The sequence below is a fragment of the Notothenia rossii genome (genome assembly GCF_949606895.1).
Source record: "Notothenia rossii genome assembly, chromosome: 9".
Lineage (NCBI taxonomy): Eukaryota > Metazoa > Chordata > Actinopteri > Perciformes > Nototheniidae > Notothenia > Notothenia rossii.
In genome coordinates this window covers 66647266-66674368 of record NC_136907.1, presented here as the reverse complement: position 1 = coordinate 66674368, position 27103 = coordinate 66647266, and the positions used below count along the sequence as shown (strand labels likewise).

Genomic DNA, 27103 nt, shown 5'->3' with positions numbered 1-27103 from the left:
CGCAAAGCACATAAACACACAAAATATAAACAAACAACATATCATATGACGATTAAAGAGACTTAATGTGTGTAAGTGACTCAAAATATGAAATGATAAAGTGTGTTACAATTTGGACTCTGATCTGGGGAATTTAGCTGAAAGCGTATAAAAATGTCCTTTGTCAGACAGAAATGTGTCAACAAATACTGGATGGATTGGCAAAGGACTTTGGACAGACATTTATTATCAGTAGAAGATAAATCCCACTGACTTTGGACATCCCCTGGCTTTTCTTAAAGTATCACCATGATGTTGACACTTTTATTTTGACAGTTTTAGTGACATTAATGTCCTCAGGATGAATTGTAAATCTCTCTGGCATTTCTTTCACTTTGCATCATCAGGTCCGATACGTTTGTCTACCACCAAATATCTGCAGAACCAATTACATTCTCATCAGCCTCAGTATGTACTCAGTACTCATGAGCAAATGTTAGCATATTACACTCTAAATTAAAATGGTTTACATGACACAATACACGTGCAAAACATCAGCATATTAGTATGTTGACATTAGCATTTAGCACAGTCTCATATACCTCATTCACACCAACGCAACTCCGGTTCAAGCTCCGTGCTAGAGCTTTTCAGGTTCAGAACCGGTTCTTCGGTTTAGCTCCGGCTCTTTTCACACTGCCCAGAGTCCGACTGGTGTTGCGTCATTGCGTCATCGTTTGCGTCATGACGTAACCGTTTGCGTGCCTGCTTCACAAAGCCAAACCGCGCGGAAACCCTTCAGCTCATCGAGAACAACAACAATGGCCGATTGTGCTCCAGCTTCCTCTGTACCTCTTCAGAAGACCAGATTCCCAGTAGGTAGCTGGTCTCTTCAGTGGACCACTGCTACTTGTTAAGTTTCTCCATCGTTGTGTACAAACTGGATAAAACATGGGCTTTTTGTTGTTGTTCAGGAGTTGATCCCGCCCCTGCCCCTGCCCCCGCCTCGACGTAAGCGTGACGTATGTGGTGCTTTTGCTCTGGCATGACAATTTTTTGGTGCTTGAAACGAACCGGATTCTGGAGCTAAGAGGCTACTCCGCTGCGGTTTGAAGAGGAAAACCCGGTGCTTTTCAAGCTCCAGCTCCGAACCGACCCTGAAACACCGTTGGTGTGAATGAGGTAAACCAGCTAGCATGACTGTAGAATGTTATTCATGTCTTTAGACTAGAAGCACAAATCGCTCAAATACAGTAGCTGCAAAATGACAGATAAACTGAGGCGAAATGTGTGCAGGCTGACATTAGCAGGAAAGGCAAAATCCAAAACATCAAATGCAAAGGATGCAGGACAATATTAAATTCAGGTGGCAATAACCAGTACACTTCCATTGAAAAGACCCAAGTAGTTGAACAATAAGATGATAGAAAACAAGGGTAATGATGATTGACATCCCTGATGGTTCAGCCATATCAAAAACTGTTTCCCCCCCCCCATCCATCTAGTTCACCCTCCATTGTTGAGGTCATCGTGGCAGTGAGCGATTAGTATTATGTTAACGTCCCTCACATCGTCCACTCCAATTAACCAAGTCTCCATTATTCCCCAAAACTCTCACACACACACACACACACACACACACACACACACACACACACACACACACACACACACACACACACACACACACACACACACACACACACACACACACACACACACACACACACACACACACACACACACACACACACACACACACACACACACACACACCAGTGGACACACATGACTCCATGTTGTGTTCATATCTTGTGGAGAGCCAACACTACTGTCTGGTTACATATTTGTAGATGGTGGCTGAACAAGACCTCTAGAGATTTAACTTTGCTACATGGAAACAGACCTAAATATGCTGATTGGTTCGTCAAATTTAGATTCTTATGAGCCACCATGACCATCTGTCACCCTGCTGAGCGTCATCTGGAAACACACTTTATTTAAAAGATGCTTTAAAAGATGCTCACAACACGAGAAACAATACAATATTGTTCTTTCTTTTTGTTTGGCTGCCTCATGCAGTCATTATTGTTCAACGTATAATGTTGAATTATAGATGATAAGAGCATGGGTTTGGCTGAAGGGAGTTTGTTGGCAGTTATTGTGACCTAAGGCTCTAGGATATAAGTGAGTACTTACTGGAAGTTTGGAAAGACATTAGTACGGGTCTACGTTGTGCGGTGACATTTGCAAAGGGACTGTTAAGACGATCCACAAATTGAAAAGGCTTTTGCATTAACTCCCAACACCTTATTGGTTTACACAGGGGACAGCGAGAGGCGGCAGAGCTAACAAGTGTTATTATTTCATACTCACATTGTGCTTGGTGAGATTGGAAATGTTGCTTGCTATTGCCTGAAGCCAGTCCAAGCAGTCTTCGGCAGTTTGGAACTGAACAACTCCACTGCAAACTCCATCCACAGCTACGACCTGGAAAGCATTTTTCCTGAGAGAATTAAGAGGGAAAAAAAATGATTACGGGGTAATTTGGTATTTTTCAGCCCATGAACCACCAACAACATACCAAATATATCAGTTTTTTATTGTTTTTCGATGTTCAGGGAAGCCATTCGATTATCAGCAGGGGATGAAAAGCAACTTGCAAAGCCCAGAAGCTAACTTGCATTATTTATTTCCTCAACTTTGCTTTATTTTCGGGTGGTCAAAGTTATTTTTTCATTCCATTTCATCCCAGCATGTAAGATTTTTGGGCAGTCTCTTTGAAAATTCACTCAGAGTCAGAACACTTCTCATCTAACATCTCAGTAAGAAAGAAGCATTTCCCAAAATGCTGAAACTATTGCTTTGAACATGCAATAGCCATTGACCATGTATAAGAAGTGGATTTATGGACGTCACCCATTGGTCTGTGTCTGCTTTGAAACCTTGAGTTTGGAGTTTTTACCCTCACCATGTCTGTTTTTTGACGTGATTGGGTGGAGCACCGTACAAAAGAACACTGAACAAGGACACCAAACATTACAATCAACTTTAATTTAGCGACCAGTCAATCATAGAAGCTACACAGCATGACCCTGACTTATCGTCTGTATTCTTCTAAATGAGATTGTTATTTACAAAATTAACATTATACTGTATTTCAGACGATTTGAATACAGCAATTGGTGCCATAACATTGTCAGGATAATGTTTACCAAGATGATAAAACAAGTAAGAAATAGGCTAATTTTCTCATACTCTATTAAACAATCTGACTTATTTTGGCAACCAGTGGAGTCTGCCCCTGCTGGCCGTCAGAAACTAATCCTGAGGGAAATATCGGGCATTTTAGTACTGTATCTTAATGCCCCACTTACTTTGCAAGCTTATTGCTATAACTGTTAAGGCCCACGGCTTGGTGCTAAGCAGGTAGTGTAAAGGTTTGCCGAAAGCTTTCTATTGCCTTTTGCTGCCTGATGTTGCAGAAAACCACATTATCAGAGCAGTGGGAGTGAACCAAAATAGTAAATGTTGTGGACAGCTAAACAATGCCTTGAAACTAGTAATAAAGTGGAGATGCAATTCTTCAAAACACAACCACATAAAAAATTATTGGGCAAACAAAATGTTTCGTCTGACCTGGTTTAATTCTGATGTAATAACATGAAGTGAAGTTGATCTTCATTCCGTCGTGAAATGAAACTGAACCCATTGCCCACCACAATGCTAATCAATCTAAAAGCTCATGGTATCCTTTAGCACTTTTCAGTTAATGGGCTAAAACATGCCAAACCACAAGTGGTCCATTAAGAGTCAATCCACAAGATTACTGTTTCTATCATCCACAGTGTGGCAAAATGAAAATGTATCTAATTTTTTTTTTACTGTCAACGTAATGTCTTTTCCTTTAAGCATCCATTATTCAGTAGATATGTCTTAACGCAGAACTATTTTGCCTATTTCATTGTGTCTAAAGGGATACACTAAGTAGGAGAACTGAATATATTTTTTCCGATGACAGGCTGCTCCATTTATAAAAAAAACCTTTAAGCATTTTACGAAAGATCTCGGCACTAATTCCTGCAGAGCCTTACAGCGAGACACCAGCTGTGCAAGTGAGAACAGACACCAATGACCCTTCAACATGCAACCAGCAGCTCACCTGCAGACGTCAGAGCCCGGGTTGTACTGAGACAGGTGTGAGTGCAGCAGGGGGATGAGGCGCAGGTCCACCCATCTCTTCTCCCAGCGGAGTCCGGGGGACGTGGGCCAGGACGAGCAGGACAGCGTGTCCTGTAGGAAGTGTGAAACACAGTTTGAAAAGGAGCTTTTCAATACATTCAAACACATCGAGAGTCCTGCTGCTGTTGTTGCTGCTGCAGGTGCACAGACAAGGCAGAGCGAGGAAAGCTGAATCACTCTCAAGAGATAAAGATAGAGCCTCAGCGAGCAGTGACAGTTACACGGAAACAACTTTCTGGCACTTCTGCATAGATGGACAGTAATAGAAACAGTCAGTCAAGAGATGGCTAATAAAAAAGGTACCGTGTTGTTCGGATGATAGTTTAAGTGCAGGCCGCTATCGCAGAGAGGAGAGGAAGTCCCACTACTCTGGTCGCTGGGGATGCCTGAATGTACAGCAGGGACACACAAACAAACAGAAAAGACAAATCCATGAATCAAAGACATTTAGAGTAACGCATATATCTATTTCAAGGTTTCCAACTGCAGTGAATCACAGTTAACAACAAAAGTGGGTTGCTTTTTTTCTCCTTCGGTGATGGCTTCTGTTCGGTGTCAATTTGTATTCAGATGACTGGTTGGACGGCCAGTCAACCCGGCCTATATACGCATATGAAAGGATTTTATGAAAGCTTTCATGTCTAAAGGCCGGGGCTGAAGCTTTCCCATGCAAGAGCAATCAATTGCACAACAATGAGCGACGTTAATTCTTTCAGTTTAGTCTTTAGAAATATTTTATGAAGCTGGAGATGTGTCCATTTCTCTCTTTTCCCCACCCTCTCTTTAGCAGAATGGCATCTTTATTTAGTTGAAACTCCCAATTATGTAATCGGGAAGCAACTATATTTAATATTTCTTCTTCTCGATGTGGCTGTTAATCCTTGAGGTTATTGTAACCAGGACAACCAATCCTAGACTGAAATGAATACCAGCTATAAATACTCTTGGTTAATTATTTTGCACTCCGGTTATGGTGATTATAGGCCTATACTTTAATTACAGAGTGCGTGTAGAGGTTTCTTACATGTGCAATCCTCACACAGGGGTAGTTTGAGAAAGGCAGGAGTCTTCTTAAGAAAAGACACGGTTAGAGTCACTTCTTCCCCAGCATTTCTCAAAACCTGGACCTGCAAGAAAGAAAAAAACACAGGGATATTTTTATTGCCGGCTCAGTCATTTGTGAGGTTTTATGAAGGCTTGCTGTGATGAAAAATGGTGTGCTAACTTCTCACTAAGAATTGAGAGCCAAGATAACAGATCTACACATCTTTTGTAGGTTCATTTAATACAAAAACACTTGGCTTTACATGTCAAGAAGATACAAAAGTAAGACAAGATAAGTTGCAGTGAAAGAAAAATATGAGATATGAGATGACAGCTTACCACTTCCTCGTGGCGATAACTTCTAACGTTTATTCCATTTATCTAAAAAAAACAATAACAGGATTACCCTAAATAATACCGCTGGCATTGCATCAATCCAACGCTAACTTCAAAATGATTAATGAGGCGAGCACAATAACTGTTACGGCATATGCGCCGAAAACTGTAAACAAGAGAATCACATTCACAGTTGCCATTAATACAGAGTGTTGACGGCTGGCTTGTGAGTTTTCGCTCTGCATCAGATGAGCTGAGGGAGATGAGATGTGGGATTTATTTATTTATGTGCAGGAATACATGTAACAAATGAAGGACTTGAGGTGTGACATTTACCTATAGGCATGCAGTTCTGCAGAGTGGCAAATGAATTATTAAAGAGACGGTATGTGTTATTTTGCAGAGTAGGGCGAGATGTGTAAACAAGAGCTTTAACATTTTACCTGAAGGATGCCGTCACCGATGAAAAGCAGCCCAGAGAGATCAGCTGGAAAGAAAAGATCACCTTGGTGAGAACAAACAAGGGGAAGGAAATGAACGAGGTTGAAAAACGTTCTGTAAAACACAATGTACCTTTTTGTTCTTTTGATATTTTTGAAATCACAACAGGGATTTTATGCTCTGCTCCACCCTAAGGAGACAAGATTAAAGGGATCACAAACACAGAATGAGTTAAAGACACCCAGAGCAATTTTCAGAAAGTCCCTCAGCTAACGTTGTTATTGCAGTTTGACAAGAAAATGATCAATAAGCCTTGTTTAGACTTAATTTAAAGCATTCAGGAGGAGCAGCCCAATCAGCTGGGATCTAAATTACCTTGATGCTCAGGCCAAACCCTCCAATTGTCTGCCTCCTGATCGTTACAGTCCTCTCCTGGAAAAGATTCAGTTAAGAGACCAGAAATCAGTACAGACGGATGCTCAACCTGAGGGAGCTCTTACAACAAAACAAGAGCGTTTGGTTTTTATCAGAACTCAATTTCAATCTAAATAAATAAAATGGTGCAAGAGAAAACCAAATATGTGATGCACCCTTATTTGCTTCTGTGAGGTTCATTTAAAAAATAACAATGCTTATTGTCCCAATTATAATTATGCATAAGGTAGGAGGCTTTGATGATTAAATGTTTACTTTAACTCTGCAAACCCTTTGTTTGCAAAAATAATGATTAGGAGAAGAATTTACATACATTAATTATTAAAGGAGGATACCATTTAAGCGAGGTCGCGTTATTTTCTTTCACCTACTTGGCGAGAATTACATTAGAAGATAGCAGTGTCCTGTCTAAGCATTAAATAAGAAACTGGAGCCATCAGCCGGATAGCGTACCTTAGCATACAGACGGAAAGAGAAGAGGAAACAGCTTGCTTGGCTATGACAAATAAAAAGGAAAATAAATCTGCCTACAAGCACCTCTGAAGCACTAATTAACACGCTTCAGTTTGGGTGCTGACAAAATAATATAATGCGTTAATGAGGAAGTTTAGAGGTGCTAGCATCACAACTCTGAAAAGACCAACATATTAAGACCATTTTTAAGCTTGGATGTGACATTTGGCCTGGTTTCTGTCCAATTGTCTTTGGTCTTGCTTCTACTGAACCGTATGGATCTACGGATCTGGGTCAGATATATAGTTAGTCTCATAGATAGTGTTTTTTTTTTTTTTAATTGTGTCAGGTATTTTGGGTATTTCATTTTCTAGTCGTAGTAACTGTCTTTGGCTCGAGTATAAAAATGTTGATTCAACATTGGGGAAATTGATGCCTAACTGCCTTTCAACACTAACAGTATGGTGCAAACAGCATGACTTCAAGGCTGTCTTTTGAATGTAGAGGAGTGAATTGGTTCTCAGTTTTGAAAAGTCTACACCATTACTTCACTAACATGGTTTAAGGTTTTAATACCGCAGCATGTCTTTGCACTTTACGTCAATTAGTAATAATGTTTGAGAGGACACTTCATTTACCTTTGAAGATTTACCCAGCAATATGTAACTGAATGAATAATGCTTTCTCCAGAGAGGTAATAGTCTCAGAGAATTTATTCATGTGAAGGCAAGTGTGGCTTGAATATAATACACCATGATCCAGTAGGTTAATCACTATTTAATAGCTACATTGAAGTATGAGGAATAGATTAACTGATTGTTTGTCATAAAAGCAGTCATTCCGAGTGTCTCTCAGTGTCTGTGTGAGGTAACGTTCATGTATTGTACAGCAAATGTAACTCATTTCAATATATAAGCATATGAAGGTACAGTTAGTTATTATAATAAGGACAATGTTACTTACACTTGAATAAAAAGGCTCTCCCGACACACAGATGACATCTTGTTCTTGAATGGTCAGAATATCTTTGGCCAAGTGTAGTCTTATATTAAACGGCTCCTCATTACCTTCTTGCATCAAATAAATCCCATTCTTTTTCTGGGAAACAAAACAGTGAGAGACATCAAATCATTCATCATCCCTCCACGACTAAATTAACTGGCCATGAAATTAAATGTTGTTCCGAATACTCGCTGCAGGATCAACATGAAATCAGGATACAGGGTTTTGACGATGTTTGTCTCTTTCGTTTTTTTTTTTTTTTACTGTTTTCCTTTTTAATGGTAATGCTGGAACAAATAACCATATTCAGCACTGAGTAATAAACACGCATTTAGAGAAAGGAAAAAAAACACAAGACAACTTCTGATTTATGTTTCAAGTAATGAGCAGACCCTCTGAGAAGCAGCTTTTCATGAGTCGTGTGCTTTGTGTACAGACACAGAGGAAATGATATCCTCATTTGTTCTACATATAAGGCTGATGGCATATTAAGAACCTTTGAAATGAAGTGGCTGGAACCGAGATCACCCTCCACATTTGAATTTCCCTTCTTCACACAAGCAAGTGTGAGGAGGACTGTGACTGTTTCCAATGATCCATTTGAATCATGCTAATCCGCATAAATTTGCATTCTGCATATGCCTCCTCCTCCCAGGCTAATTGCAATGTCTGTCCTGTCCTTGACTTAAAAAGGTCTAAATGAAAGAAGCACCTTCACCTGACAAGACTGCTAATAGAAATAAGAGACACCAGTGTCAGCATCCCTGTCACCCGGGATACGGCGCTCATCACTTAACAAGAGAAGACGTATGCACGGTCGCTATTCTTAGACGGAGTATCTCTGCAGGTCAAACTTGAATTAAAGTACGTTCACGGAGCTTATTATCTTTCAACTGTAATGAGCAACGGGAAGAAATGAGCCTCGGCCTGCAGCTGCAGCGTGAGAAATGGAATGAGCGGTGAATTAATTCACATTATTTGGAGTACAGTAATGTGTGTGTGAGAGTCATTATGGGAGCAAAATGAGGGCAGCGGTGCCATAACTGTATATTGCTGGTTCAGAAAGGGCTCACGTGATTCAGCGTTGTTTAACCTTTTGTCTCGCTTGTTTAGTACATAATTAACTTTATCTCTGATCCTATTGCATGATAATCTTTTACTCTCCCTTCCAATCATCCTTTCTATTATCATCTTAATTGTGGATCTGTTAGTTTGTACATGATTGTGTATTTCCTATTTCTTTCCTTAGAAAAAAAGTCCTTCGCTTAGGATATTTCCTTGAATACATCTTTATATAGGGTTTTTCTTATCTGAAGCAATCATCCTTATCACAAACTAAAAAATACAGCTACCCTGAAACACGAAACAAAACAAACATGACAGATCATTTTTCATCATGAGAACACAATTGTTCCAAAATAGAGTTTCAGAACAAGCTCATGGAAACTGATGAGCACCAGCAACAACATCTTATGTATGTTGTCATATTTGTTATATACTTTGTCCTTTAACGGCAAGATATCTGGTATATATTTAATCTTTTATTTCTTGCCACATTCGTTGTTTCCTGACACTTTGGATGAAATTGACTATCTAAACCATGTTTAATCTTTGCATATTCATCATGAAGTGTGAACTTCTCTTCTTAAGACCAATTTGTCTTTGTTTTACTTAGATTTTTAAAAAAATCTAAGCGTTTGTTATGTGATTCGGTTATTTGTGCAGATGTAACAATTTATGTATTAAAAGCACTCCTTTTAATACAGAAATTGTTACATCGGTGCTCTAGCCGCATGCTTTCAGAGATGTTGTCTCAGGCATTTGAAAATGCCAGAGCTGTTTCTATAATCATTGTCAATTAACTGTCAAAATGTTCCATTGATTGAATGCCACCTACCTCTTCATTTGAAGTCTTGAAATCCATGTGCTACTACGCAGTGAGGGATACTGCGGTGGAGAAAAATAAGAGTGAGTTAGAATGTGACACGGCCAAAGACTCGCTGCAGCAAAAAAGGTACAGCCGATTTCATGTGGCATTATTTATTAGCAGGATGCTTATTTTCATCATCTGCCTTTCTTATACAGAATTTGCAGATGTATGCCTTTTCAAATTGAACTTAACTGTATAGCAATCCCAGGGGGGAAACCGGGGACCATTAAACTTTAATGAATAATTTATTAGAAAAGGTGAGATCCCAGGTATCCTATTAAATGATTTAATATCCAATCCAGCGCCTCCTGAAATGAACTGTGTGCCATATCTGATGCCTTGTCGTAGAGATCGTAAATCTGGACCACAGTAGGAAACAATAACACAGTAAATCTGAGTCTCATTGCTTTAGAAGAAAACCCTGCCACTACCAATAAATGGCGCATTCTTTTTAAACTACCGGCTTGCTCTATGCCTAGACAGGCACACATGTATACAGAATAGAGGAAATGTTATGCGAGAGCCTCATTTACATAAACCGGTTCCACTCAGTTTTAATCAGACATGACTGACACTTCACTCAACATCAACAAAAGCAGCGCAAAAATGGCTCCACTTGAATTATAGAACCTGTGCTGCAGAGGGAGTCGAGACGTACCTCAGCAGAAAGGCCCCCAGCGCGTTGTACGGAGAGATCTAGCCATCAAGCGTCGAGCTGATCTCTGATCTGAGCCGAAGCAGAGGGTCTTCCCGAATCATGGCTGTCAGACCCGGCTGGTTGGAGATCAGCTGACACCGCTGCTGGCTTGCCGTGGGAGTGGACGAGCTGAAGAGCAGAATGAGGCGATGGCGTAGTGAGGTTTCACTCCTGGCAATCCCTGATGGGTGTCCGAGCTGCAGCAACAGGAGGAGAATGCCGTTTTTAGGTTTCATTCTGTTGTTCAACCCATTTGCAAGAGAGGAGATACTGTTCGACACACAAAACCAACAAATGTCTTCAAATCAAGCTCAACATGGGAGCTGATTGTTGTTGTTTGAATGCTTATGACTGAAGCAATCTACAGTTATCAGCAACAAAGATGTCAGCGTTGTCAATAATACCACTGCAAGTTGAATCAGAATCACAGCTTTATTCCCAAATAAACAGCTAATCTGGAAACATTGAATCCCATTCTTCAGCTATGTTGAAGCATCCTCTCCAACACCTCACACGTACAAACCTGTGGGATTGTTTGCTTGAATGCCAAATGCAATTAAGTCATATTCTTCTATTTCTGTATGCTGAGTAAAAATGACTCTTTTAAAGTGTTTATTACATTGAAAAGCACCCCCTTGAGAAGTTGTCTTCATTAGCGAGCATTGTTGGCTCAAAGCCAGCTTCTTGTTGAGCAACTATGATCATTGTGCCTTAGGAGTAAAAAATGTATAAAAGTATATCCAATTCAAGCATTATTTCATGCAATAATCATTGACTACTGATTACAGTAACATTTTGTTGACGTTTCCATCAACGGCAAAAGCACAAGAAGTCTAACAATGAGCCAATTTATCGGTTCCTAAATCGACAGATAGATAATGTTTATGATAATTGTCGTTTAACGGAGAAAAATGCCATAAATCAGTCCAGCTTCCTATTATAATCGTCTTTATTGTGTCTTATCTGATTTGCTATAATTAGGGTCAGAACTGTAGTTCAGACAAAATAAGCAAGCTGAAGACGTCACCTTGAGCTGTGAATAAATATGATGGGTATTTCTTTAACAATTATCTGACATTGTATAGATTAAACCACTGACCAATCAATCAACTGATTCGCTAAGAGTTCTGCATGTAACGATCCATACTAAGATAGATGGCTTCTAGATCATTTACTGACATTCCTATTAGGTTGTGTATTATTTATATGATCATGTATATGAAAAAGAATGAGTGATACTACTGAGAAAGCTATTCTTGATATGCATTCAAAATGTGGTGTATTTCCATGTGTTTTTTATCCATTTATTTTTTTCCAGGGATTTATGTTTGAAGTTTTATTGACTTAAGAAAATCCAATATGAAAAACGGGATCACAGTTTTCTCCGCCTGCCGCCACACTCTCCACATCGAGCCGTCGTACCGGAGATGAGTCAGCTCGGTAATGGATGTAAGAGAAATCCTGACATCATTTGTGGAGCTGCTTTTAAAAATGAATGCCTTCACGTGGTCAGCTGAAAAATGTGTCTGCCGCTGTGATATGAACACTTTGTCTTAGCAGGTGCCCTCCTGAACATCCTGCCAGGCGCCGCCACTTCCCTTTCTTATGTTTTATTGTTTGAGAATCCAGATTAAATTGGCCGAACCTTTTGTGCTTTTTAAGTCGAGTCAGCGCAACTCCTTCCACAACCACGCCATCAGATACTTCCAATCCTGACAATTTGCAGAGCAATGTTTTTCAAATAAAGCTCTTGTGTTTGACACAATGGCAGGAAACAGAGAGAGAGAGGATCAGATTGCCTGGATGATGTGGGGATTGTAATGTGACATCTCCATCTCTTAGACCGGAGGACAGCTGCGTGCCCGTTCAGGATTATGGATGATTGTCTGGGCGCAGGTGCAGCAGCTGCCTGCAGAGTGTTCCTGCAAATGTAGTTTTACTACACGGAAAATTGAGATGGGTTTCACTTACTGTACTGTTCACTTGTTCTACGACCTGGAACATATCGTGCCAGGGAGTGCAGCGTTTTAATTTTGCGATGGATGATGGCAGATATTAGGTTACTTAAATGTTATGGTCTCCCCGAAAAGAGTCCTGCTCATAGCCAATAGCGTTAAACTGACAGTTTCACAGGACCTGTTCAGTTTATGTTAGAAATGTCTGTGCACACGTTCTTGCGTGTGGTCTGTATCTTTTAAACCTGTCTGTAAAAAACAAAGGTAAAGAATACTAATTATGATTACTTGTCTTTTTATTTATGTTGCTATCTTGAGAGAACAATCCAACATTTAAGTATTTTTGTTTTATCTATTATGGCAATTTTTTACCTTCCAACAAATACTCTTCTGGAGGCAAACTTCTGGGTACTTTTTTTAAGATGTTTGGGCTTATTTTCTTGTATATTTTCAGCTTTGAAGACTTATCTACTATTTAAATAGATAAAAAATAAACAATTGCATTTCATCTGAATCTGATAGTGCTTAATTGTTTTGCATATGTTTTAAAGGTTAAAGTATTCAGTTGGTTTGTTAATTTGCTGTGACAATATTATATAATAGTTTTAAATTTGTCTTGCTTCTTTTTAAATATCCATAGTTATATTCATTTAGGGGTTCAAATCCAGCCAGGGACCGTTTCTTGTGTATGATCCCCTCCGTCCCTAAACAATCTTCCAAAAAAAGAGTGTTGCTTGAATGTTGCTTTACATGTTGGTCTTCTTTGTGTTTCAAACTTGGGAGCTTAAGTTCTGTGTTTGCTTTAGGTACAGTAGGTGCATTGTTGTAAATGGATTTAAATAGATTTTTTTTTATTAAAGTGCAGGTGCAGTGATCTGTTGTCTCAGGGGGATACATATGGACTATTCACAGATAAATGAGTGGCAAAAAAAATATTTTCTCTATTCAACACTCGGTGCAGCAAACAACTGCTTTCATCACTGATTAATGTGAGAACGATTTCCTATAATCGGTTGAGGGTTTGATCTACAACATGTCGGAAAATGGTGAAAAATGTTGATACTATATTCCCAATGCCCGAGGTGACATGGACAGATGGCTTTTTTCATCTGAGCAATACTTCAAAAATACATAAGTAACTGACATGGAAGAAAAGCAGGAAATATTTCATTTAAGAAGCTGAAACAAGTGATTTTGGCAATTACAAACGCTCAAATGACAATAATAATGTTCATTATTTATGAATCCGTCTTTTATTTTCTAATCTCATCATTCGGCATAAGATGTGAGGGATACAAATGTACATCAAAAGAGCCCAGTGAGGCATCTTAAAATATCCTCTTATGTAAAGACAAACAGTCTTGAACCAAAGAAATGTTAAGATACATTGAAAAGCATGAAATCCTCCGATTTAAGTAACTGGACAGACTAAGTGCTTTTTTTCCCCTTTGATTATCAAAATCTTGTCGATTACATTTTGGTTGCTGTCCATGGTTTTAATTTGAAGAAGACGTATTAAAAAGGAGTTTGGTTTGCAGGTTCCTATTCACCTGAAAAATGAATAAACTCATTTTGTCAGTCCACTCCTGCTGTGCTCACCTGGTGGAAAGAGGCAGCTGTTTGAACAGTTTTGTACAGAGCACATTATGTATTCAACAGGGGCCGTTTAGCATGCCGCTAGAGATGCTTCTTCTTCCTCGTTTCTATCAGCTTGAGTTCAAGATGGATCATTAATGCAAGACAGAAAGTAGTAATGTTTTCAATTCTTCAAGTCAATGAGTAAGTCAAGAACTGAGCACCAGCAAAAGCTAGATGAGGGGTTGCCAAAGCTTCACAGATGGTCGCGATGCTTCACGACTTAGAGGGGTTTAAGACAACTTTTCTGTGAAGAAAACTGAGGAAATTGGTTTTATTTATAGTTAAGATTACTATGTAAGATTATAAACTTTTTAAAACTCATAAGTGCACAGTTAACATCTGAACATAACTTCTATATTCCCAAGCCTTTCCTCTTTGTTAAACAGTCTCTTCTGTCATTAGAAAAGTAAGCAGTTAAAACAACTATAGAACTAATTCAACAATGGTTAAGCGTCAGGAAGAAGAACACACTCAAGTACTAGGCCTATTCAGTATGATTATTACAAATACAAAGAGAGAATTGCATTAAAAGTTCATAAAGTAAGATGAAACTTCATCCCTGATGCATTATTCACAGGAAATAATCTGCTCTAAATTATCCAATTATCGCTTTCCTCAGAATCCTTTATTTGGTTTGCTGAGTTAATTATACAATGTATCAGTTAAACTGTACTGTTAATGTTATGCATGGAATAAAATATGACATATCCATAAAATATATCACTTAGTCAGGAGTTGTCAGTTTGTTCAATGACAGAAAAGGGTCCCTAAACTGAGGAGCTCTCCAGGCCAGATGCTCAAGAATGATAGGAAATGGAGTAAATGAATGACAGACACATTTATAGACTGAGATCTCGACCTTCATGACTATGACGTATGTTTTTGGCAACAGGGAGCCACCAGATATCAGGGGATTGCCAACTTAAATCAAAGTGAATCATGCCACACAACTTTAAATCACTTCATATCATGAAGCAAAAATAGATATTTAACTACAGCTAGAAGAAACTAGTCCTGCAGCATATTTGATAATAACTTGAATCCTAATTGGATTATAATCGTATTTATTCTTTAACATACGATATAATGGTGCAGCGCCTGTGGATAAATGGACTAGCAAGTCAATCATGTTACTTTTAGACCCTAGCCACACGGAGACGGTAACGAAAACGAACCGTTTTCGATATCAAAAAAGTCTTCCATCCACACGCAACCGGCACCAGAAACGTGTTCGTCCACACGAGACCGCTCGACCCGCTGGATACGCTGTAGTACATATGCCGGGCCTGTAAGTGGCGCTGTACTTCCGCCACAAAATACACCAAAAGCAGCGAAGAAGACTTCACGAGCATGCATGGTTGCCATGGTTGCCCTTCTGTTTATTCTCCACGGTGGAGTTAGCAGCAGAGGTGGGGAGAGGCAGGGGCCAGGGCTCTGGCTCTTTTTCTCCCTCCCCGAGGCAAGCGTGTGATCCTGCTGTAAATCTCCCCGGTAGTCCACCAGCAGATGAAAAACACCCACCTCTCCGCCTCTTCCAAGGGACGAGGGGACCGTGCAGTTTCCGTTTTTTCGCCGGTCAACATTTCCGTTAAAGTTGAAATCTTCCGGACAAAATTATAAAAGTGCCGGTCAAAGGTCTTCTTTGTTATTTATTGAGCTTCAAAACAAATGAATAACGACTTTATATAATAATAAAAGAATAATATACAGGGTCTCTCTTTTCCTCCCCGTCAGTATTTTTTCGTTATCAGGAAATGATCATATAGGGCGTAATCACGTAGCCGTTTGGCCCCCCAGAGCGTTGCGTCTGCAGATCTATACCCACCTTCGGACCCGTTATCGTTATCTGCGTTTCCCTGTCGGCCTCGTGTGGCCGAACCGTCTATGATAGAGAACTGTAGCGGATACGACCCGTATCGTCTCCGTGTGGCTGCAGCCTTAATGTGGGTCTTAATTAGGCTCAACATGCACCCTTTATTCTACATTGAATCACATGATTCACTGCTAATTATAATTATATGTTAAAATATATAGTAATTTTGGTATTTAAAACCAACAAGGAGAAGACTTTGGGGCTGGGAAATGGCACCATGCTGTGTGAAGAGTACATGAAAGGATTAAAAAGCTGAGCATATTGCTGAAGGCTAAACTAAGTTAAAATGAAGCTACACAGTCAAGGGACACAGCTGCCCACTTACTAAATATAAAGCAGGGAAATATAGAACTATCTCAAAATTGCTCGGGCAAATTATATATTAATTCACACAGCGTGAAACAAATGAATATCTTTGTGGTATAAATTAAGATTTGTAGATCATGAACCTTAAGTAGTAGTAAATGTAATTGAAGATAAAAGAGGCAGTTAGAAATTAATGAAGATGGTGTGTTGACATTATTTCCTAGAAACTGCATGATTAAATTATGATCAGTTCCAACTGCAAGGTATGACATAACCACGAAAATATCTACTAAACCTGACCACATATATGTAGGGCTACAACTAATGACATTATCGATTATTCAGTTGATTACTTTGTTAGCAATGGTTGAATAATTTATTCCATAAAATATGAGGAAAAAGATGCCACAATTTCCTGAAGTCTAAAGTGACTTGTTGAAAATGCATTTCTATATTGGTACTGGTTCTAAAAACACAAATGCATTCAATCTATTGTGATATAAAATGAAAAAAAGCAGCAAATAGCTGGAATCTGAAAGTATAACAACATACATGATAGCATTTACATTTTGTTTGTCTACTAATTGTTTTTGTATTCGCAACTGCTTTAGTGAACTGAATCTATGGCGGCCATACGGTCTGTTCTGCAATCAGGAGCAAAAATTGTAATTGCTGCTCGGGGCTGTTTTACATTTCACAGGTTGAATGAATTGCAGATTTTTCATAGAAAACACAACAATGTAATTTACAGAGGAAGCCCGCCTGCCATCAGGGCTGAGTGACTTCTGTAGCGTGGCGTCGAGGCAGGGGTGCTTAACGAACAAGCAGAATATCGACATCAATCAAATTGGACCTGAAATGGTCCAAACCTGGGTATTTAGATGTTGCAAAGCATTAAGGAATGAATATACATGCAGTGCTGGATGTATAGATGTTATCTCTGAGGGGTGAATCAAGATGTATGTTAGGCAGAATATTAATCTGCCTAACATACATCTTGTACAGTATCATAAATTATTGTGTGTAATCTCATCCCTTATTGCTTTGCTTAGGGGCAGTTATCACTTGTGTGTAGCTCTCAGAGCGTTGGTCTGTGTTGGTCCTGAACCTCTAAATCAGATGGGCTGGTATATGAGGCGCATATAAATGAGAGTTGTGTCTTCTGTCTTCCCCGCCCCACGAGACTTTGGTGTGCATTCGCTTCATTAGCCATCAGTCTCTGCTAAGGCAGACTAATGGTTTTCTAGTTGCATGACAGTCAGTGACTTTGTGGCACACACCCCTGATATTTCTTTCCTGCACTATCTAAAAAGATAAATCTGAAGTTTCGGTTTATTTGTTCTACTCGTACATCACATCGCAATAAAAAAAAGAAGCAAATGGCTACTCCTGTGTGGATTCAGCATCTGGAGCACTTTGTATGGATGGTTGACCAAACAGTTGCTATAAAAGCCCCACAGCAACATCAGGTGTGATGCATTTTCCCTTCTGCCACGGGGCTCTGGAGCGAGATCGTAATGAAGATGTCCAGCCTTACAGTGACATACTGCCTCTCCCAGCTGCCCTTTAGATAGAACAATCGCTGCAGGAAAATGTAAAAAAAAAAGATTTCTCTGTTTTCCAGACTGCTTTCGTTAAATTCTTAAAAATATTCAGCATCCTGTTTTAGTTTCTGTCTTATGCTTTCCCCTAATCTCATTGCTACTTCTCCTCCTTTTTTCCTGACAGCTCCTGTCAAGTTTTTTGCGCATCATTCTGTGCACAGCACTCTTTTTTGTGATCAAAATAGGTCAGTGAATAAAGCCACATGACAATAGTAAAATGAATTTGTGCTTCACTCTAAATACTGGAAGTGTCACCCTTGAGTATTCATTACCACTCTGTTACATATCAAGCTGCTGGGTGATGCTAGGGGAGTGTAACAGCATTTCAAATGTGTTAACATACATAATTGATGTCATGTGTACATCCAGTGCTTACAGTATCGCCTTAGGAAAAGCTTTCCCACTTGTATGTTTCAAGACGTTTAACTAATCCGGATTCTTAAACAGGCCGATGGGATTCAGTTGCAGGAGGATCGGCAGATTATTGATTACTTAAGTAGGGAAGATAAAGTGTGGAGGAACTCTTCGTTGTGCAGTGTAGACATTGTTTCCAGATCATGATCGATGCCAGTTTAAGTTCATGCTCCAGCTGGGGAAAACTTTGTGACAATCAGTTTTTTCCCCCCCAATTATCAGCAGATCTAGACCGCGACACTGTATGGAGGATTCAAACAAGTTATCCCTGGCACTCTGTACCCACCGCTTGACATATTGACCGGACATGACTGACACCATTTCACTCAGGCCTGATTTTCTGCCAGTGTACCTCTGTCACTTGGCCAAACTGCTTTTGATTTAGGACACAAGCAGAAGGAGGGGGGATGGGATGCGTGTGCTAGGGCATAAAATGGTCAATGACATGTCAAAGTATTTTTCTCTGGTAGGAAGTGAGACCTCCAACATCAGACAGATTGCTCCTGACCTATGGCCACCAATGGACTCAGCTCAATATGCTTGTACGAGCACAGAAATCATTGACTTGAAGTCAGATTTCTCCATCTCAGCTGGCTTCTTGGATACAAACCACACTGATTGTATGTCACCTTGCAGCCCATAATGAGGATAAACAGAAGGATTCAGGAGCTTTCTGCGAGGCTAATAAAGCACACTGAGCAGCAGCAGCAGGCTGTGCAGGAATACCTCTCAGGTTTATCACAGATGGACATGGCCTTGAAGCTTTTTCCAAGAAGAAGATGAGCAATTTGTGAATAGTTTATTGACGTTTAAAATATAAAATGATAGCCTATTTTCTAAAAAAGAAAATAAATTAGCTTATTACTGGAATCCAGTGCATGGGAGAGTACTTAATGCTGCTAAACAGCACTATGGATGAGAAGAGGACTGCTGCCACTGCACTGGCTGGAGGAACTGCGGGTACCTGCACTGAGGCAATGTGAAGGTTTTCTGCAAGCCCACATACTCCCTTCAAATCACACAATAATGAAAAGGTGTTTCATCAAGAGGCCCATTAGGAGTGAAGTAGTCAGCTCAGTTTAGCCCATCACCTAAAATGTGCCTAATAGAGGATGGGATGCTTTCTAATGCATCGGATCATATGGTGATTGGTACATAAATCTTGGTGCGCAGCATTACACCAGATTACATCTCAAAAAAGTACAATGTAAAGAGATGAATGTTTGGCATAATAATTACCTACCTACGTTCGTCGCGCACTACATCATGAGGCAGTGCAATATGTAAAAAGCCAGAAAAAGGTCTGAGAGGCTTACCTGATTTTCTAGTAACAGGTGGTAATGTCTTATTAGATCCCTTGGAGCTCCAGTCCCTCATGTGTCAAGCTTTTCTTATTTTAATTTATGCAGCGGATGCTAAAACATCTCCGAGAAATCACAATGTATCCCTTGTGGCAGCATCGCCCACACGGCATCCTGGTCCACTATACTCTGTAGCGATGTGCAAAAAAACCGAGAGAAAAACAGCCCGCAGAAAACAACATTTGTGCATATTTCCTGGGCAGCGGCGGTTTCAGGGATTCCTCTCCGTCGACATCTCTGGCAGAGGGTCCAGTTTCACAGCTCCGTGTCTGTCTCCCTCTCGCATCGTGCTGCCAAAATGACTGAAGCTGGAAATCACATGCGGCTGGTTTAACGCGCGCGTCAATCGACTTCGTTTACCCAAGGCACCCGCACAACTCCGGATCCATAAATATTACATGCTTCTACTTTTTCACTGTTTCTCGTGACGTCTGCTGCTCTCTCTCGCATTAAGCCCGAGCACAAACATCTCACAAAGCGTTTCTTCTTTTTCAGCCAATTACATTTGCGTGCACTGCGGTCTTGAACGTGTGTGTGTGCGTATTTGTGTGTGGATGTGGGTGTACTCACTCGGGATTCATCCCAAGGTTTGCCCGCTTACAGTTGAGATCTGCAGCAAAAGAGAACAGAAAAATAATATTTGATTTCTTTCAACGCCAACACTTCAAAGTTATTTTCACATTAAAAGGCAAGAGTGTGAATTATGTGGAAGCATTCAAGCATATTACAACTTCCCTCAGCTTAACTGCATTTATAAGAGCAAATAAAGCAGGTTGTGGATTTCCTCAGCTTTAGCACAGTCAGCCTCTCATGACTCAGTGTGAGTTATCAATGAACACACACACACACACACACACACACACACACACACACACACACACACACACACACACACACACACACACACACCAGAATCAGAGTTTATTGGCAGGTACGGTTACACAAATGTGTTTGCATTGCATTAACACATCAAAAGGAAATAAGTTGTATGAGAACATCAAACATATTATACAAAGAAAATAGAAAAATAAAGATATTTAGAAACACATTAAAAACAGATATTTACACCAAATATAAATATAAAACATTGGTAAAATGAATATATGACTCATCAGAACACACACTGTACATATGTAGTCTAGTATTTGGACTCTAGTGGACTCTTTACCCGAGGCCAATGCGTGAGCAGCTGTGCGGGTTGACCAGGTGCGCCTTAGTTTCCATGGTGTCATCACGCCAGCTGAAGACCTGCTGTTTCCCTACATGATGCACGTTGACTCTTCTGACGTTTCACGCTCCCACACCAACCTGAGCAGCACGTCACTGACAGCCTGAAGGCACAGAGCAGCATTCATGTGTGGAACCCAATGTACACCAAGTCTTTCACTCTGAAAGGAGGGCTTCGGGAATGGTGGAAACCTGCAGCTCTGCATGCTGCTTCCTGTTGGTCCTGCAGGCTTATCTGCTGGTATGATTTAATGGAAGAGCTCAGTCACATAAAGAGTAACAAGTGTAATTCCACCGTGAGGCTTTCCATCCCTGTCTCTCCTAATGGCTTAACTGTGATCCATTAGCAAACCAAAGCTAATTCACACCCAGATTATGGCTCTTGTAGCCCTCGGGTGTCACCAAAGGCCTTGTTAGAGTATAACATTTGACCTTATTGTATCTTTAACAAATCTGACCTGTACCTACAGATCTGATGCTCTACTGCTGGTTTGAGCAGAAGCATTTTTTGGTTTTTGCTATTAGTTACTTCAATATATGGGGAGAAAACCCAGGTGAATTGGCTTAAATGTTTAACTTGTATTGTAGTGCTATTAAATCTTCCCCGTTTAAAGTTGCAAATACATTTTTGCCGTCGTCTCTTGCTTTAAGTGCTGGCTTAAGAAAGCCTCTCGCATGAAAAAATCTTCAAATTACTTCCACACACTGAGGTCTACAGATTTTCCCATTTGTGTAAAAATCTGTTCATATTTTTTGGCACACCATGAGTAGAGAAGTCTGCAGCAGAAACCAAAAATGTTGGATTGGTGCATCCCTACAAAACACATTTTCTCAATCCACTTTTCACGATGAGATATTACCAAAAAGGATCTGCCAAATTTGAATAATTTTTGGTTCCTTCACATTAGTTTTTCTATGTTTGTGTTTTAGCTTTCATCACTTGTTTAAAGTAGTCACGGCTCAGTTAGAAAAAGGTGATGCCCCAATCAAAAATTAGAAACATTTGAATCAAAATGTGATAACAGCGGCCAAGACTGTCTGGAAAATCTGATCAAACTACACCCACACAGTGTTAAAGGAGCAGGTTGGCTGTGTTTTTAGTTTGACATATTGGTAGACATTATGTTGCTTATTTACTGAGGAAACACATCCGATTTGAAACCATGTTTTTGGGGGGCATGAAATGAAACTTATCTCCTCCACTGCACATACACTATTCATTGTATTTGTTTGCACATTAAAACGCTACATAAACACACTTACGCCTTCATATACTCAGGTATATGTAAACAAAAGCCTGTGCAGGAGAGAAAGGGGGTGACATAGCTTATGCAAGACAGCTTTAAAAAAAACTCTAGGCAAGATAAGCGGGATTACAAATGATGAAGAATTAAAAAAAAGGCATTTAGAAAAAAAGAATACAAAATAATATCTTCGTCCAGTTGTTCATCAACACTGTAATTTTGGACGTTAACGTTTGTTTTTTAGTGTTTGTTAAAAGAAGATGATTATTTATCGACAATTTACCTATTTAAATTACAGACAACATCTTTTAACACATCAGCTTGAACATAAATGAAGATTAGGATGTCTAGTCTTAACACCTGGATGTCCCATTTAGCAGCAGCTGCCTCTCAAAAAAGCAATCGGTAACCTCATACCTGCTTGACCAGAAATTAAAAGCATGTTCATGTTATTATTAAGCACAATTGTATCCTGGTATGACACAGTGCAGGGCCAAGGATACATGGATTCCTCTCTGTTAATTAATTTCCGAGTTCACAAACTACAGCCTCAGAATTGCTGATATGATTTGAGTCGGCACGCTGTGCTTTCACTCCCCCTTCATTACCGTCAGAAGGAAAGCATCCACTTGCTCTGAATGCAGAGAATACTGAAGCATGAAAACTGCACAGAGGCATTTCTTTACCTGGCCATGCATGGCCTGCTTCTCTCGGATATGGTTTTGTTGGAGGCCAATATTGATGTCAAAGCATTATCGTTCACGGTGAACAATATGTTCTGCTGGATCACCACCAAACACAGCCTCACACATCCTTGCCGTACAGCATGCTGAATGTGTGACAGTAGCCAGGAGTTATTATGCACAGATAACCTTCCCTTCCCTTTATAATCAAAGCGGGCACAAAGGAAAACTATTCATGATCTGCAATTATGTTTTCTAGATAAGATAAGCGGTTCACAATTAACTTAAGGCTTGCCCTAGACATAAGGAGCTTTTCATATCTGCTGACCTAGCCAATCAAACTGCTCCAGGAGCTTCAATATCACCATGCCTGAGCCTTTGTGTGTTTCTTTTTCTACTGCCTTGTTACTTTTGGAGGTTCAACTCCCGCCCCTCCCAAAATAACTGAGTTGAACACAAGGGGGCGTAGACTGCTAAGTTTGCCTCTCCTTGTTGAGTTCAGCAGCAGAAGCAGAAGCAGAGATAAATTCGATTATGGTATCATGTCCGACCTTGAGAGGGAACTACTCTTAAATTTACATTTCAGGACGGCTGCCTTATTGCATTATTGGCGAAGAAATGTGTGGCGTTCTCCACACACAACTGCATTAGTAAGGGCCATCCTCTGGCAAAGCCACAGAATGACAATGTGGATGGCAACATGCAGGTTGGTCCAGTTGTTGGTTTGAGCATGAAGCAAAGGATTTGTCTGCCCAATTAAATTGTATAAGAATGCTTTGTGTAAAAGATGATAAATTGTGTCGTTATCATCATCATTAGGAGTGCTGGTGTTGGTAGAAGAATTCTCCAATTTTGAAATGCCACCCATACAGGATAATCAAGTCCCCAGAGGTTTGTAACACAACAATCATCAGTAGCACCATGCACACTCGGTGCAGTGATTGCATTAGCAATGGCATTCATAAATAATCCTGCCAATCTCTCGCTCCAGCTCTTATTATTTTCCTTTCTTTGCAATTAATTCTTTCATCTCTGCAATTGCAGGAATATTATAATTAAAACGGTTCACAAAAATGTTTGACTTTGGTGATTTGCTCTGCTGCCTATACAGTATGTTTCCATAATGCACTTGCATTCTTGCAACAGACACAAGTGTAGCACAAGGCACCTGTCTGACATTAAATGGCACTAACCCAGCCCCGTGGGTGGGTCATGTGCTGTTAGGCTAAAATCGCTTTTTTAGGCTCCGTGGTAAAAGCGAGATTTAATTGGTTTGAGTTCCAAGTATATGTAAATGGCAGTGTGTGGCTCCTCCCATGCACCTGATGGGGAGTATTTACAGCTCTTTACAGCTACTCACTGCACTGTTTCCAAGAGCGCAGCGCCGCACCATGACACTCCACTGGACTTAAGCAATAAGGATTTACGTATCTCACAGTAAACTCGCCGCTTTATTCTCCAAGGAAAAAGTTTGTCAAAAACTTTTCCACTTGTTTTCCAAGATGCCACGCTCTTTCCTGGTCAAGAAACACATAAACTCCACAAAGAAGCCAAATTATAGTGAGCTGGAAAGCACAACAGGTAAAGTTTCAAAGTAAAATAAATGTCTGACTTTAAAAGTGTTTTTATGTTTCTTACATGTAGTCGCTGTTTTGATGTGTTTTTTTTTTACTTTGCAAAAGTTTTCAAACTTATCGACCAACTTTAAAATCTCTGCTCCTCGCTCTTCAAGCGATGACAGCCCACACATGATCACTGATTTGACTTTATTTATTTTTCAGTGTTCTTCACGCCGCACATCTACCGGGGCCTTCCTCTGCCTGTCATCCCCCATGCGGAGATCCTGAGCCCGGCAGCGTACAGCCCCATCACCGTATGGACTACCAGCAGCTTACCGCTCTCTCCACTCCCCAGTGACCTCTCCCCCATCTCCGGATACCCCTCATCGCTCTCCGACACCTCCTCTAAAGACCACAGCGGCTCTGAAAGCCCGAGGAGTGATGAAGACGAGCAGATGCTGCCCAAATTGACAGATCCTCACGGAGTGGAGGCAGAGAAATTCCAATGTAGTTTGTGCAGCAAGTCCTACTCCACGTACTCTGGACTGCTCAAGCACAAACAGCTTCACTGCGACGCCCAAACGAGGAAATCCTTCAGTTGTAAATACTGCGAAAAGGAGTATGTGAGCCTGGGAGCTCTCAAAATGCACATCAGGACTCACACTTTGCCTTGTGTTTGCAAAATTTGCGGGAAGGCTTTCTCAAGACCGTGGCTGCTCCAAGGACACATCAGGACGCACACTGGTGAGTGGATGGGAAATAACAGAGGCCTTCAGTGGGGATGTTTGTTGTTGGTTTTTGCAGGCTATTTGTGTTTAACCTTGTAGCCTACATGATTAAACAGCCTCTAAAGCATGTTTCACAGCTCACTACCGTTTTGTAGTGGGGTTGAAATTGCTGTGAAAAGTCTACTTCCTTCCTTTTTGTGAAAGATGTAGCATTTTCTCTTGACAAATGTTGTGTTACAAACAGCAGTGTTGTATCACTTAGAGATAGTGCTTATCTTTAAAACGCAGGCTTGAAATTAGTCAGAAATAACAGAGCAATATCCCTTCTGTAACATTTTTATTCACATGTGTCTGTGGCCTATGTTTGACAATGTCTTCTTTCTCATTTCCCCCCTAACAGGAGAGAAGCCGTTCTCCTGCCCTCACTGCAACAGGGCTTTTGCTGACAGGTCAAATCTCAGGGCTCACCTACAGACCCATTCGGATGTGAAAAAATACCAATGCAAGAACTGCTCCAAAACCTTCTCCAGGATGTCTCTTCTGCACAAGCATGAGGAATCTGGTTGTTGTGTAGCACACTGAACTGGGATACTTTTCAAACACCAGAAAGAGAAAAAAAACTCTTCTTTACTTTTCCAGGAGAACTGTCAGGGAATCACATCGAAAGGTTTTTTTTTCCCAAATATGCAGACTTTCTTTTCCCAAGAGCGGTCCATTTCATTTCAAAGTGAGAAATAGCTTTGAGATCACGTGCTTTCCGTCTCGAGCAGTGTTTGTAATTGCAATCGAAGCAGAGCTCTGTCATGTCGTGTACTTGCCTACCTGTGCTATTCATGCACTTTCCTGCATGTCTAGAATGTTTTATATGCCTTCACTATGTTATCTTCAGTGTTTTGTACCAATGTCTTTCAATGGCTGTTATGCAGTCCTCCACTTTTTTTGTACGCACCACACAAACGATACCAAAAGGTGCATTATGAATGACAGTATACATGTAACTAGAGGAATACTGAAGCCATTGTTACTTAGGGAACAAGTGGAAACTTGGTTTTTTTAAGGTGAAATCGCTATAATAACTTTTGCACAGAAACAGTTTGCCAGCACTCAAATAGCAAAACAGATTTTCTCAAGTGCCTCAATTTTTTACTTGGCAATAATATGTATTATTCAACAGTTTCCTGTTATATTTTTATATATTGAATGTAAGTATGACTGAAATGATTGTATATTTGCAGTAAAAACTGTGATGCTGAATGACTTTCATATTTCCATGACACTTTGAAAATAAAGTTTCATGACATTTTGTATAATTTCTGGCATCTTTCAAGTTGCTTTTCATCTGTGAATCATTTTCCTGTTTGAGCAGCTCTTTCAGCAGCACTCAGCAGCATTCATTGATGGTCCCACGCGTCAAATTGAATCATTTGCACAAAAGTAAATGATATTGAATCTAGCTTGCACCATCTCATGTTATGAAGATGTAAAAACGAGCAGAGAGGTGACTCAGCTCTGAATCAGGCCTGAACCTGTTCCCTGTGAACCTGTCCAGACATCAAACAATCTTGAAATCTAACACATACTAGCTATATTGATCTGCACTCACTTGTTACACCCTTTGAAGGCCCATGACTTGCTTTGCCTAAAGTTTAAAAGTGAGGGTGTCTCTTCGGAAATGATCCTAATCTCATGTCACCAATGTATGTAATATGAAGAAGTTGTGTGTTTTATAATCGTCCTGCTAAATCATTACAATCACTGCAGTAGCACAATGCACTCAGATATCTAGATTTGAATATGTTTTCACAAAAAAGCAACCTCCTTGACAACCTTCCTTGAATTTCTGGGATGCTTGCCATAAAGGATTAAATAGACTTCCTCAGGCTACATTTTGTTGTCTTTTTCCATATGCTGTCTACTTGCAGCAGAAAGAGATTAGAGTACAAAAAAGAGCA

At 40.1% G+C, this 27103-nt stretch overlaps 2 protein-coding genes across 2 annotated transcripts in view; one reads left to right on the top strand and one right to left on the bottom strand.

Annotated features, from left to right (window-relative positions):
• The window catches only part of sntg1 (syntrophin, gamma 1), a 32975-nt gene extending 12787 nt beyond the window's left edge, over positions 1-20188 (bottom strand). Inside the window, exons 1-12 of the mRNA XM_079649199.1 lie at positions 19666-20188; positions 10521-10756; positions 9830-9879; positions 7894-8028; positions 6418-6474; positions 6175-6232; positions 6045-6088; positions 5605-5646; positions 5246-5348; positions 4525-4607; positions 4142-4272; positions 2356-2485 (exon numbers count right to left, since the gene is read on the bottom strand). Of these exons, the coding sequence (XP_079505325.1) occupies positions 2356-2485; positions 4142-4272; positions 4525-4607; positions 5246-5348; positions 5605-5646; positions 6045-6088; positions 6175-6232; positions 6418-6474; positions 7894-8028; positions 9830-9856 (810 nt within the window). The 5' untranslated portion in view covers positions 9857-9879; positions 10521-10756; positions 19666-20188. The remainder of the gene's footprint in view (positions 1-2355; positions 2486-4141; positions 4273-4524; positions 4608-5245; positions 5349-5604; positions 5647-6044; positions 6089-6174; positions 6233-6417; positions 6475-7893; positions 8029-9829; positions 9880-10520; positions 10757-19665) is intronic.
• A 4026-nt stretch (positions 20189-24214) lies between these two features.
• On the top strand, positions 24215-26461 carry snai2 (snail family zinc finger 2). Its single transcript, XM_079651520.1, has 3 exons — positions 24215-24445; positions 24646-25167; positions 25552-26461. Exons 1-3 carry the CDS (start codon positions 24367-24369, stop codon positions 25731-25733), a joined length of 783 nt encoding a protein of 260 aa, XP_079507646.1. The 5' UTR covers positions 24215-24366; the 3' UTR covers positions 25734-26461.
• The last annotated feature ends 642 nt before the right edge of the window (positions 26462-27103 follow it).

What these genes read in the sequence shown, in the direction of transcription:
- snai2 (XM_079651520.1), top strand. Translation starts at nt 24,367, where the DNA reads ATGCCACGCTCTTTCCTGGTCAAGAAACACATAAACTCCACAAAGAAG. An exon ending in TGAGCTGGAAAGCACAACAG is followed by an intron (nt 24,446 to 24,645) that starts GTAAAGTTTCAA and finishes TTTATTTTTCAG; the next exon opens with TGTTCTTCACGCCGCACATC. An exon ending in ACACATCAGGACGCACACTG is followed by an intron (nt 25,168 to 25,551) that starts GTGAGTGGATGG and finishes CCCCCCTAACAG; the next exon opens with GAGAGAAGCCGTTCTCCTGC.